At 48.1% G+C, this 14,158-nt stretch overlaps 1 protein-coding gene across 4 annotated transcripts in view; it reads right to left on the bottom strand.

The window, feature by feature from the left end:
- Fam234a (family with sequence similarity 234 member A) overlaps positions 1-14,158 on the bottom strand; it is a 32,840-nt gene that overhangs the window by 4,022 nt on the left and 14,660 nt on the right. For 2 of the 4 annotated variants that reach the window (XM_021149026.1, XM_021149025.1), the window contains exons 2-6: positions 8,367-8,473; positions 3,853-4,152; positions 1,674-1,790; positions 1,167-1,361; positions 341-477 (exon numbers count right to left, since the gene is read on the bottom strand). In XM_021149026.1, coding sequence (XP_021004685.1) covers positions 341-477; positions 1,167-1,361; positions 1,674-1,790; positions 3,853-4,120 — 717 coding nt within the window. In that variant the 5' untranslated portion in view covers positions 4,121-4,152; positions 8,367-8,473. Of the gene's footprint in view, positions 1-340; positions 478-1,166; positions 1,362-1,673; positions 1,791-3,852; positions 4,153-4,500; positions 4,540-8,366; positions 8,474-14,158 lie in introns of those variants that run through there. The other 2 variants (XM_029471343.1, XM_021149024.2) reach the window with 2 other exon arrangements.

The following is a 14,158-nucleotide window of genomic DNA, read 5'->3' on the forward strand; positions in this document are numbered from 1 at the left end:
GCAGTCAATCCTCACTGGGTCTAGACTTTGAAGAGAGTGAACAACACAGAACAATGTGTGACTGTGCTGCACAGCCGAGGAGGCATGGCAGCTGTGGGATCAGAGCTCACACCAACCACACATGGCCATTATGCATCCTGCTATTCATGAGGAAGGCCAGCAAGCTGCCTGCAGAGAAGGAGCCTCCCAGTATGTTGCATGTGTGGACTTCAGAACAGAGCCCGGGAGGACCCACTGCTGGGTGGTCACACAAATTCTCTTTAGGGAGATGTGGATGAGAAGTAGAGAAGGGGCTTTAGAGGTTAAGTGGGCCTGGGGTACATGAGAACATGTTGCTCACCTCCTGTCCCTCCTGGGCGAGGATCAGGAGGTCTGGAGTACCGTCACCGTCACCGTCGATGTCAGGCACCTGGAGCAGAGGGCTCAGGATGGAAACGTTCCCACTAAAGCTGCTGGGATGGCTCCACAGGGTTTCTCCTAGAACCAAACACACAGTGGCTCCAAATCCCATGACAAAGGAATGGCACAGTCACGCAGGAGCACTCATTCCTTGGGAGCCTGAGGCCGCTTAGATACAGGAGTATGTACAAGCAGCCCAAGAGTCTTGTTAAGGAAGAACAAGCACAGCCAGGCAGCCTCTTGAAAAGGCAGCTCATGCCTGGAATCTCAGCATTTGGGACACTTGTTGCAAGTAGAAGGCCAGCCTGGGCTACATCGTGGGACCTTGCAAAAACCTAAAAAGGCAGCAAAGCAGGGAGATGGCTCAGTGGTTAAAGCACTCTCCAGGCAAGTGTGAACACCAGAGTTCAGATCCTCAGGAACCCACATGAAAGTTGAGTGGGTATGCCTTTCTTCCTCTGGCTCAGAGACTTGTTCTAGGAGCAGAGGGGCATCTTTAGGCTCAGTCCAGCCCTCCACAGCCCAAACAGGTAGCCCATTACCTCAAAGGAGGCAACACTAATTGTCTCTGCCAGCATCCATAACAAGACGCAAACTGTGGTTGCAAAGACACAGCTGCAACATGGCAGAGCATGAGGTGACATCATTGACTTCCAAATGGTCACACCCTCACTTGGAGGGTTCCTACCAAGTCACCAACCCCTGGGTGAGAGCCAGGACTGACCCCTCCACTGAGAACCATCAAGAACCTTCCCCAGGTGACTGACCTGTAAAAAAGCTGACCGCAATGAAAGAACCAGGTCTTCCCACAAAGATACAGGCAGAAGACAGCTCCTCACTGTCCAGTGTCTGTGGCGTGGCACACTTTACAAGGGTGACATCTTGGGCCACGGATCTCTCCCAGAGCACGCTGCCATTGGCTCCTGACACCGCAACCACAAAGGCACAAGGAGTGGAAAAGCCTAGAAGGTGGAGGTGGCAGCCACTTGGTCAGTCTCAAACTATCGCATGCCACCTCCTGTCTTCCTTATTCTGTGTCTCAGTCACATGACAGCCCATTTCCTCTATTATCCCCATATCCCTGGTCCTCGTGGGGCACTGGTGGTGGCCCCGGGTAGAGTAAGGGAGCTAACAGTATTACCTCGTCTAATCTATGAAGAAGAAAACATGATGAAGTGGTTCCCTCAATCCCCACCATTCAATCCCCACCTAACTGAGAAGGGGAGCCCTCTTCCCATGTGGCCACCGTAGTAGACAGAATGAACAAGACTTGCCTTCATCAGCACAGGATCTGGTGAGATTGTTACTGCTGTTGGTATTTTTGTAAAGAAAAAGAACATCCTGAACCTTGTCCTTGTTTACGTCTCCCAGAGCCAGGAAGTTGTACGTGACTGGAAAAGAAAGCCCAAGTTATGCTCCATGGGCCATGCCCGTCACTGGGAAGGTCAAGCTGAAGGCTCTGACTGGTGTGGTGTTCCCACTGTGCAACTTGCCACTGTGAGGTCCCCTGCCACAATAAGAGCAGGGTCTTCCTTACTAGTCCAAGCAGTTTCTTCAGAGGCAGGCAGATCTCTGAGTGTGAGGCCAGCCTGATCTGCACAAAAAGTTCCAGGTCAGCCAGGGGGACAAAGAAAGATCTTGTCTCAAAAAATAAGTGAAAAAATAAATAACATGAAAGAAATCTGAACATCTGTTGAGAAGACGTTCCTCCAAGTCCGGCATGGAATTCTGACAGCCATGCTCCATCAGCGAGGCCTAGTACTGCCTTGCATCCTAGGACTCAGATGATGAGCTTTTAATAAAACCAAACATTGAGAAGGTGACATTAGACATTTATCACACTCAAAACTTCAAAATGGCTGGGCAGTGGTGGCGCACACCTTTAATCCCAGCACTTGGGAGGCAGAGGCAGGCGGATTTCTGAGTTCAAGGCCAGCCTGGTCTACAAAGTGAGTTCCAGGACAGCCAGGGCTATACAGAGAAACCCTGTCTCGAAAAACAAAAAAAACCCAAAAAACAAAAAACTTCAAAATGGATCAGATCCTAAATAGTTAAAATTATATACTACAGGCCAGGCAGTGGTGGCGCACGCCTTTAATCTCAGCACATGGAGGCAGAGGCAGGTGGATTTCTGAGTTTGAGGCCAGCCTGGTCTATACAGTAAGTTCCAGGACAGCCAGGGCTACATGGAGAAACCTTGCCTTGAAAATAACATAAATAAATACAGAAATAAGTATAAATAAATTAAAAAACAAAGTAGCTGACGATGTATTAGCCAGGTGTTAGAGTATTTGCCTCATACATGTGAGGCCCAGGGTTCAATACCTAGAGTGACATAAGTGGGGCACGGTGACACACAACAAGCAAATAACCCTGAAGGAGAAACCCTCAAACCCACCAGGACGGCTGCTTGGAAAGCAAAACTGGAAATAAGTGTCAGCAGACTGGTACCCTGGTGCCCTGGTGTGGGAGCAACAAACCTAAAATTACATTTATTAAAAAGTCCCTTTAACAGCCAGGGCTGCACAGAGAAACCTCTCGAAAATCCAAAAAAAAAAAAAAAAAAAAAAGTCCCTTTATAACTATAGGAAACGAATACTTTGAAATATTAAATTTCAAATGGATGAATAAATTAAGTAATAAGTTAATTTGTTTTGGTTTCTTGTTTTTGTTTTGTTTTTTGAGACAGGGTTTCTCTGTGTAGCCCTGGCTGCCCTGGAACTCACTCTGTAGACCAGGCTGGCCTCGAACTCAGAAATCTGCCTGCCTCTGCCTCCCGAGTGCTGGGATTAAAGGTGTGCACCACCTCTGCCCGGCAATAAATTAGTTAACAGAGCAGGAGTTGGGGACTAGGGCTGTAGCTCAGTTGGTAGAGTGATTTCCTACCATTTTGGGAGCCCTGGGTTCAGACTCCTGTGCCACATGAAGCCAAGTGTGGTTCACACACATTCCTATAATCCTGGCATTAGGGTGGGAGGCAGGAATTCAGGACTAGTCCAGATACACAGTATATCCAAAGCTATCCTGAGGCTAAGGGAGAACTTGCCTCTAAATAAAAATTTAAAAAATAAAATAAAAAATTAGAACTGTTTCCATTGTTTTTTGTAAAGGCTAATTTCATGGGCAGGAAATAAAGTGTGGTTTGCTTCGGCTTTCGTGTCAGGAGCACTCAGCTGCCTGGCACAGCTTTCCACAGCTATGGCGCCTTCTCTAATCCCTCAGCCAGGTTGTGTTTCACTGACCTGTTTCCACTAAAGCCTGTGAGCCTGCCTTTGCTTACTTACCTGATCACGAGAGGGCTTCCAAGCCCCCTAAAGGCTCCTAAAGCCTCCAGGTTCAGAGGTAAACCCAGGGCCCCTTAGGGCTGACTGTCAAAGACCACGGGACTAGGCTACGTCACAGTAATGGCAAGGGGAGGGTCTGGAAGCCCGCGCTGTCCCTCCGCAGGCTCACCTGCATTGTTGTAGTCAAGCTTCCACGTGCCCTGTGAGGAGGGACGGTCTGGACATGGCATGATGAAAGACAGGACAAACACCACGAAGAGGCAGATGAACAGGGAAAGGAAAAATGCCACTGTGCGGCACCGGGACAAGCGGGAAGGCACGGGCTTGCTCTTCAGGTTATCTTCGTTTCTTGGTAGGTTTCCTGGGTTTTCCTGCGATTTCCTGTCCTCATTCTTCAAGGGGTGTATTTCGGCTTCTAAGTCCTTGTTGTCCATCATCCTGAGCACATTCCAGAGCTTAACTGTGGTCACTGTTTAAGAAATGAAATGGGTAAGGCTGGCAGTGAGCTGCTGCTCAAGGCAAATTAGTTGTATCCGCCCCACCCCACTGCCCTTTGCTAACAGGAGACACATTATTAGTATTATTGTACGTGTCTGAATGCATCCCCACCACAGCATGGAGCTCCGAGGACAACTCGGTGGAGACAGGTCTTCTCTTCTACCTTCTGTGGATTCGGGAGATCTAACTTCCCAGGCCATCTCAGCAGTCCTGTCCTGTCCTGTTTTTTTGTTTTGAGATGATGTCTGTCTTAATCAGGGTTACCATTGCTGTGATGAAACACCATGGTCAAAAGCAAGATAGGGAGGCAAGGGCTTACTTAGTTAGCTTCCACTTCCACATCGTGGTCCGGCACTGAAGGGAGTCAGGAGCTGATGATGCAGAGGCCATGGAGGATGCTGCTCACGGGCTTGCTCCTCATGGATTGCTCAGCCTCTTTTTTTTCTTCCTTCCTTTTCTTGTTTTTGGTTTGTTGTTTTGTTTTGTTGATTTGTTTGTTTGTTTGTTTGTTTTGAGACAAGCTTTCTCTGTGTAGCCCCGGCTGTTCTGGAACTCACTGTGTAGACCAGGCTAGCCTCGAACTCAGAAATCCGCCTCCCTCTGCCTCTGCCTCCTGAGTGCTGGGATTAAAGGCGTGTGCCACCACTGTTCGGCACACTCACTTATCATCCCAATAGAATCAGTTTGGTCTACAGAGTTTCAGGACTGCCAAAGCTGCAAAGAAACGTCTCAGAAAGAAATAAAACAAGCAAGCAAACAAACAAACGAAAACAGCGAAGCAGCAGGGCAAAATCATGATCTGAACACAGTGAAACCAAAGTAACAGTGTAACTAACTCAAGTCCAGCGTCTGGGGCTCTTTCACCATCTTCTGGGCTCCTCCAAGGGGCTTGGGTCACATCTCCAGCTCAGTACTCTGCAGCACACACAGCTTGTCTTCTAAGCTCAGACAGGCTCCACTCCACCCGGCTTCTCCACAATGCTGGGGTCTTCTGTGGCAACTGGGCTGCACTTTCACTAACAAACTCTCTGCATGATCCCTTCAATCCTGGGCCTTCAACTGCTGCTGAGGCTGCACCTTCCATCAGCCGTCTCTCCTGGCCTCTCACAGCGCCAAGCCTCAGCCTCTCCTGGCCTCTCACAGCGCCAAGCCTCAGCCTCTCCTGGCCTCTCACAGCGCCAAGCCTCAGCTGCTCTCCATGACCTCTTCATGCCTTCAAAACCGGTTTCACCTTAATGACTCTTACACTGCTCAGCTCGGTAGTGCCAGCATAAGGTACAGCCTTCCTTGGCTGCCTCTGGAATACAGCTTCTGATTGTTGGCCCTGATGTAACACTTTCCAGAAGACTTTACCTCAACGAGGCTGGTCTCCTCTTAATCCCCTCCAATTGCTCAGCTGCAGCTGACCAGCATCAATTGTCCCCGTAAGCAAAGGTTCTACTTTAGTGGTTTTGGTCTCTTGTTAGTCACAGCTGATCCTTCAGCTCCAGCTGACCAGACACCACAGCTTCCTCACACAAAAAAAAGGTCTGCTAGTGTCCTCCTTAGCCAGGTCCCACTTGCTCCTAAATCAGGCATGCAGATGGGAAAGGGGGTGCATGCCAGGCTGATGAAGCCAACACCCTCACAAATAGACTACCAAGAGATCTGTCGGAAAGCAGATTGCTCTGATGGAAACATTCTCTTTAGGAGGGATGGGAAGGCAAAGTGGAAACTTGCAAGGTTCTGGAAGGGCCCTTCCAAGCTTTACTGAAAGAGTAAATAGCTCCTGGGGAAGGAGACTGCGACCAGCCAAGTGCTTAGGAGAATCTCAGACCTGCTGCTGCCTGCAAGCTGTGCAGAGAGAACTCTCCGGAGCCAGGGATTTCATGTATCACTGCCTGATTTAGGGGCAGCTTTCAGCTGCTTTTCAGTCTTCTCTGCTCCCATTTCTTGTTTGTAACCAAGAAAAACTTACTCACCCACTTCTGGGGTGAATAGATGTTTCCCCAGAAAAAGTCTGTCCCATAGTGTAGGGGTGGCTCTGATGCTAAGGTCCTGTTCACCAGTTAGTTCTTGATCTGTTAGTAAAGAGGCCATGGGCCAATTGCTGGGCAGAGGGAATAAGCAGGGACTTCTGGGCCCTGGGGGCAAGCAAAAAGATGCAAGGAAGGAGAGACAGAGTTGACCAGCCATGTGAGATCTCAAAACAGAGTGGCCACACAGGCTGCTCCTCCAGGCGAGCAGTCCGGGTGTTTGGAAGGGACTAGATGTAACTGAGCAGCTAAAGTCTAGGGCAGGTGGGAGGTGTGGAGCTAAGAGTATTGACCAGGGTACACTGGCTCGGAGTTTAATAATGATGCCCAGCTACTGTGCCAAGAAGGCAGGTTGACAATGAACAATGTGTGTGTCTGTGTCTTTTATCCATGGATTTAAGGGAAGCTGGGTGGGGGCTGGTGATGTGGCCATTCCCAGTTCAGGTGGGGTAGCAGAAGCTGCGCGCCACATCTGAAGATCTAGACTCCAACTTTAATGAAACTTTTCCCATGAGATAAGGTCTTACTATTTAGTCTTGGCTGGATGGGAATCACTACAGAAAACTAGGTTTACCTTGAACTCAGAGATCCACCTGCCTGTGCCTCCTCAGTGCCAATTTAAAATAATATTAAAATAATATTAATTACTTTAATACTGGGCTGGAGCCGGGCGTGGTGGCGCACGCCTTTAATCCCAGCACTCGGGAGGCAGAGGCAGGCGGATTTCTGAGTTCGAGGCCAGCCTGGTCTACANAGGCAGGCGGATTTCTGAGTTCGAGGCCAGCCTGGTCTACAATGTGAGTTCCAGGACAGCCAGGGCTATACAGAGAAACCCTGTCTCGAAAAAAACCAAAAAAAAAAAAAAAATACTGGGCTGGGCAGTGGTGGCACACATCTTTGATACCAGCACTCAGGAGGCAGAGGAAGGCTGATCTCTGAGAGTTCAAGGACAGCCTACTCTACAGAGTGAGTTCTGGAACAGCCAGGGCTACAGAGAGAAACCTTGTCTTGAAAAACAAACACACCAACGAAATCTAGAGTGAAAACAGGTTCTGGGGACACAGCCTTGCTCCAAGGTATGTGACCTGAGACAATGATCTGATTTGACTGTTCCTCAGTTTCCTCACTGGTAAAAGAGGCACATCTACTTTAGAAGACAATAAAAATGTTTATTTGTTCTGAAACAGGGTCTTCTGTAGTCCAGGCTGGCCTCACCTCCTTATCCTGATTCATTCTAGTGCTAGGATAATAGAGTTGCGTAAGGTGGAGCGCTGAGGTGTGGGCACTCGGAATTGAACCTTGGTCTTTGGAAGAACAGCAACTTCTTAACAGCCGAGCAACCTCTCCACCCCATGGTTTGGTTTGGTTTTGAGATCGGGTCTTACTCTGCAACTCTGGCTGGCCTCATGCTCCCGCTCCCCACTGTTCAGGGGTGACAATCATGTGGTACCATGGAATACTTTCCATCGCAAACAAAACTCGGTGCATGCTCCTGAGTACTGCGGGCTCTCTCCTTGAAGGTCAGAAGAGGCACTCCTATCAAAGGCAATGAGCTGGACACAAGGAAAATCAAACACTGAGTCAGGCCTGGCACCTCATTAAGTTGGGGCACCTGAGACGGGCAGGGCGGGGCAGCGGGCTGCACGGAAAGATTACCAGGGGAAAAGTCAGCAGCTGCACCTGGCACGGGTCAACAGCAGGGCCCACAGGGAAGGAGAGGACCTGGAGAAAAGCAGAGCTTCGGCCAGCGGCACCAAGGACACAGGGAAGGGACACGTGACGCATGTCTTTGGCAAAGCAAAGAGAACCAAATGAGAAGCCGCGTGTTGACATTTTGGATTCTGTCTTTAGCGCTCTGGAAGCTTCACACTCTAGGCAGGAAGCCCCAGCCCCAGCTTGACTGCCATCATCACCGTCAGAAGCCAGAGCATCTTTGATGCTGCGTAGACAAGCTTCATACACCAAGCCCTACATGGTGGTTCATACCTGCAATACTGGCATTTGGGAGGCTGAAGCAGGGGGCCTATCTTTGTAGAAGGCCAGACTAGCTACAGAACCAGACCCGGTCTCAAATACAACAAAAATCTTCATACATTGGCTGCCAGCCAGGGTGCTAGGAGTTTGGAAACACAGCCCATCTGTCCTCAAGGTTCACATTTCCCAGACCTACCTGGTGGGTGGAGTACCTGAGAGGGTGTTCAATAGACGATCCTGGCCAACTGCTGGGGCATCTGCTCACTGGTCTTGGGGGCTTTGTCTTCAAAAGCCCAGGCAGACCTAAGGGTTGTAAAGGCTTCAGTAAATGCATTTCAGGTCAGATGACTGCAGCAGGTCCTGCTACAGTGATCCACACTACAGCCACCTGATGCAATGCCCCATATTATCTAATAGCCCCCCTAGGGTGGGGTCTGAGTCAGGACCATGAATAATGTTGTCCCAGGGTCTCTCAGGAGCAGCTAGGTGGAGAAGGCTGTGCAGAGCCTGCCCTTGTTTGTCCATACCCATTAGGCACCACTAACTTAGCCAATAGCATTCATGCAGTCAGAGAATGGATACATCTCTCCGCACTTCACAGTGGAGACTCACGTCCTTACTGCCAACCAGGAGAGGCCCACAGAGGAAGAGGAGGAGGCCTTCCTTGAATCAGCTCATCCAACTTGTGTCTGAGTCCTGCTTTTTGGCAATTCTCAGGAAACTTTGTTGCTCCAAGTACATTCCTCAAGATACTTAACTTTATTGTTGGTGAATTGTGTGTATATGTGTGTGTGCAAGCACACACAATGGTTCTGGGGACTGAACCCCAAGACCTTACATACACTAGCCATAGCACGCAAACTGAGCTGTAGCATGACCCCTCTTTTCCTTTTGTTTGTTTCTCTTTTGTTTTTCTTTTGGAGCAGGTGGTAGTTTTCAGACAGGGTCTCACTATAAAATACTGACTGGCCTGATATCATTATATAGACCAGGCTGGCCTCAAACTCTCAAAGAGAATCATCTGCTACTGGGCTAAAGTAGGTGCTGGCCTGGTCTACAAAGGGAGTTCCAAGATAGCCAGCGCTGTTACACAGAGAAACTCTGTCTTGAAAAAACCAAGAAAAACTAGCTTAAAAATTCTCAGTAAAGGGCTAGAAAGATGGCTCAGCAGTTAAGGGCACTGACTGCTCTTCCAAAGGTCCTGAATTCAGTTCCCAGCAAACACATCACATAGTGGCTCACAACCATCTGTAATGGGATCCAATGCCCTCTTCTGGTGTGGCTGAAGACACTGACAGTATACTCACATACATGAAATAAATAAATAAATAAATAAATAAATCTTTTAAAAAAATTCTCAGTAAAGTCAGTGTTGATAGCCTCCTGGTAGGAGGAAGGGGGAGGGTAAGGGGTTTAAGTTATCCTCACTACTAAATGAGTTTGAGGCTAACCTAGGCTATCTATGTGTGCTCCTGACAGAAATCAAATAAAAATCCTCAATAAAGTAAAATCCCAGTCAATCAGCATAAACTCCAAAGAGATTAAATGTGAACATGCTATGTAGTTGTGAATTGTTTTGAACTGGTCCCTCTGTGTAGCCCTGGCTGGCGTGTAGCCCAGGGATCTGCCGGCCTCAGCCTTTCAAGTGCTGGGGGTAACAGGTACTCACTACCATGCCTAGGTAAGTAACATTTTGTTTACTTATTTAGTTTTCTTTTTCTATTTTAGGACTATTGACGCCTTTTTATTAGGAATAAGTGGCTTAACAGAAGGAGGACAGTTAAACTAGAAAATTATAAAAATATTGTATTTTGGCAGACTCCAAGGCATCCAGCAAAAGTCCCAACTACGTGGGAGGCTGAGGCAGGGGAATGCTAGAGCTCAGAAGTTTGGAGCCAGCCTGTTCAACAAAGTGAGACCCTGACTCAAAAATTCACTCAGAGGGTTAATGTCTGGGGAAGGGGTTTCGGGAGCCATTTCCTGCCTTGAAGAAGACTAAGCTTTCAAGTAGAAACAGCAGGAGGAGTCAAAGCAACAGAGGAGGAAGCTGAGCAGAAAGGCCTCCTGTCCACAGGTAGAATTTAAAACTGGCAAAACGTCAGGGCCTCCCTGTGCCTGAGATGACAGTGACTCTTCCATATCACCAGCTAACCACCTAGCTTTTCCCATGCTGAGAATGAAGTGTTGTCTCTGAGCCTGTGGCACATTGTAATAACCTGCGGTAATCAAAGGCCTGCCGAGCATGGAGCTGAACTGAGAGGGTGTTTGCCTGGACTCAAGAATCCCCGAGTTTGGCCATTTGGCCAGGCATGGTGGCACACGCCTTTAATCCCAGCACTTGGGAGGCAGAGGCAGGCAGATTTCTGAGTTGAAGGCCAGCCTGGTCTACAGAGTGAGTTCCAGGACAGCCAGAGCTACACAGGGAAACCCTGTCTCGAAAAAAAAAAAAAAAAAAAAAAAGAATCCCCGAGTTTGCTCCGCAGCCCAGCACCACATGCACTGGGCATGGCAGCATATGCCTGGGATCCAGGGGAGGCAGAGGCAAAAGCATCACAAGTTCAAAGCCATGCTCACCTATACAGCAGATCTGAAGCTGGCTACACAAAACCTCCGAAAGAAAACATAATAGGGGTTGTTAGGAGGCTCACTGGGCAAACCCTTGCTATCAAGCTTTACAGTCTGAGTTTGATCCCTGGGCTTCACACAGTAGGGAGAATAATCAGCTCTTGCCAACTTGTCCTCTGACCTTCACACATGTGCTGTGGCACACGTACACAAACACACACACACAATGTAGTTAAAAAAACTCAACCACAATCAGGCATGGTAGTACATGATGGGCCTGGTTTCTTTCTTTTCTTTGATTCTTACTCCTTCCCTACCCCCATACTCCCCCACTTTTTTTTTTTTTTTAAGAGCCTTTCTATGTAGCCCTGCCTGCCTATTATATAGACCGGGCTGGGCTCAAACTTAGAGATCCACCTGCCTCTGCCTCCTGAGTGTTGAGATTAGGTGTGAGGTCCACTCCTAGTGTGCTGGTAACCATTAAAAGACCATTTGTGGTGTTTGCAGTAATCATATATTCACTATTAAAATATAGACTCATTACAAATCTATATATTCGTAGATGCAGGCTAGAGAAGTAGCTTACCAAAGTTTGATTTCTGGTCCCACACAGTGGTTCACAATTGTCTATAACCACAGTCCCAGAGGATCCAGCAGGCATACACATCTTTTTTTTTTTTTTTTTCAGACAAAACATTCACAGACATAAAGTAAAACTTTAAATCTTTAAAAGTTTGTAGATACTAAAATGAGAGGTCGGGGAGGAATGTGATGGCTCACCCTGCAATGCCAGCACTCAGGAGGCAGAGGCAGGTAGAGCTCTAGAGTCTGAGTTCAGCCTGGTCTACTGAGTGAGTTCCAGAACAGCCCCCCCCACACACACACACACCAAAGAAATAAAGAAAATGTGTGGAGTTTGTAGCTGTGGCTCAATGTCAGAATATTTGCCTAATATTCAAGAGACCAGGGGTTCAATGCCCAGCACTTAAAAAAATTTTTTTTTAAATCATAAATATGGTTGTAGAAATGGCTCAGTGGTAAAGGTCCTTGCTGCACAAGCCACATGCTCTGTGGTCTGTGCACGAGTGGACACAGGGTGATGACGACGATACAGCGAGGAACACTAAGACAGTGCCTCCACTTGCCTGCAGGGTTTATTCTCATGTGAAAATCAGTTTCTATAGGAAGCACTGGTGCAGTGTGTGTGGCTGAGGGGAAGTAGGCCTCACTTTGCTCGGGCATTGAAGGAGTCCTCAGAGTCCCTGACACAGGCCAACTGCTTTGTCCTTCCCCTTAGGTTGATGGGACATGTCAGCAGCTACACCCACTTTACAGATGGGAAACTGAGGCCTAGAAAGTGGGACTCACTCACTTGTTGCTGATGGCCATGTCCAGGTTCCCAGGCCAAAGCTGAACCTTCTCACTAGACTCTCGGGCCAAGTGACGGTGGCCTGGAAACCCAGCAAACCCAGAACCTGGGACCAAGAGGCAAGCGTGGGACAGGGATGCAGGGCTGGAGAGTTATCATTTGTGAGACCAGAGACCAAAGCGAGGGTTTCCCGTACAGGAGCCCAGTGGTCTCCACTGACCCACAATTATAGCCCTGGCCTCCATGGGCACTGCATGCATGTGTGACACGGACACACATGCAGTCCAAACACCCATATGCAGTAAAATAAAACAAAACATAAACTTAAAAAAGACATATAAATAAACAGTTGTTCATGGCCCAGACAAGACAGTGCATGTCTGCAATCCCAGCAATTGAAGGGTGGAGGGACAGTGACCAGGAGCGCAGCATCAGCACCATCCTTTTTTACATAGCAAGTTTGTAAATGAAGTCTTCAGGCATTCTGGGAGACAGAGACAGAGACAGAGAGAGAACGAGAAAGCACCAGCTCACAGGCACACTGGCGGTGTAGCTTAGAGACACAGGGTACATGTTTAGCATGCTGCAAGCCGTAGTTTTAATCCTGTTGTGACCTCTTAAAGAGAGAGAGTCAGGATTCCATGTTACTCAGCCTCCATCGGGGCTGAGCTGAGTGTGAGTGTGCCGCAGAGGAGACATGAGTGCTGTGTTGAGGGGGGAGGGTCAAGACTTTGGAATACAGACAAAGCAAATGGTTTGCATATTGTCTTGTAAACAAAACAACAAATTTACCTAGACACTTCCCCATCAGTTATTACACTAAAGCACTATGCAAGGCATTTGGCATAGAAGCATTAGGAAGGCCACTAAAAATATGGTAAGCAGCTTTTTCGATAAATCCTTGTGAGACAGAAGGAAAGAGGATTACATATTCACTACAGTAAAGATTATGGAACAAAATGACAGTAGAGACGGTTCCTCCATTTCTACATTTCCTGAGAGAAGTCAGGCGTGGCTGGCCCATGTGATGCCAGCACTCGGCAGGCACTGGGCAGGAGCACTAGAGGTTCAAGGCTGTTCTTGTCAATACAATGAGTTTATGCTAACTAAATACCTCAAACCCTGTCTGAAAACTACAAGAAAAGGCCACATGTGGTGGCACACGCCTTTACTCCCAGCATACAGGCAGCAGAGGCAGGGGGATCTCTGTGAGTTCAAGGACAGATTTCTCTTTATAGTGAATTTCCATGAGCTACATAAGTGAGCTTCATGAGAGACTGTCTTAAAGTAGAAAAACACAGAAGGAAGAAAGGAGGGGAGGGGAGGGGAAGCTGGGTAGGCAGGTCAGTCAGCAGAGTGCTAGCCAGTCAAGTATAAGCCCTCCAGATGCAATTAAAAAGCTAAGCAAGCTTTGTAACCCTGTGGTAGGGAGCTGGAGTCAGGTGGGCGCCAAGGCTCACTGGCGAGGCAGCCTAGTCAGAATAGAGAGCAGCAGGTCCTAGCCGTGGCCTTCAAAAAGAAGGACAGCTCCTGGAGAACACTAGAGGCTGGCCTCTGCTTTCCACGCCCCCGCCCCCCAACACACATGAACACGCATGAGCACGCACCCAGAATGGTAAAGCTGTGAGGTTAACTGTGAGGTGGTCGTGAGGGAGAGCATAACCAGAGGCAGAGGCTTCAGCCGGGCTGAGGCAGGTGGGAAAAGGTTAAGCCTCTTCATTTCAATGCTTGTTTTATTTCCTTAGGTGTGCCTAAATTATTTCCTAATTTGTCTCTAATAGTTTGATTTTTTTTTTTTAATCTTTATTTTAGCTTTAACTTTCTAAACAGTCTTTCAAATACATACCTGCCCAGTGACATTCCCATTTTAACATTTTAAACATTAATTTAAAATTATTTACCATTAAGCTGGGCGTTGGTAGCGCACGCCTTTAATCCCAGCACTCAGGAGGCAGTGGCAGGCGAATTTCTGAGTTCGAGGCCAGCCTGGTCTACAGAGTGAGTTCCAGGACAGCCAGGGCTACACAGAGAAACACTGTCTCAAAAAAACCAAA

This window comes from Mus caroli, chromosome 17 (genome assembly GCF_900094665.2).
Source record: "Mus caroli chromosome 17, CAROLI_EIJ_v1.1, whole genome shotgun sequence".
NCBI lineage: Eukaryota > Metazoa > Chordata > Mammalia > Rodentia > Muridae > Mus > Mus caroli.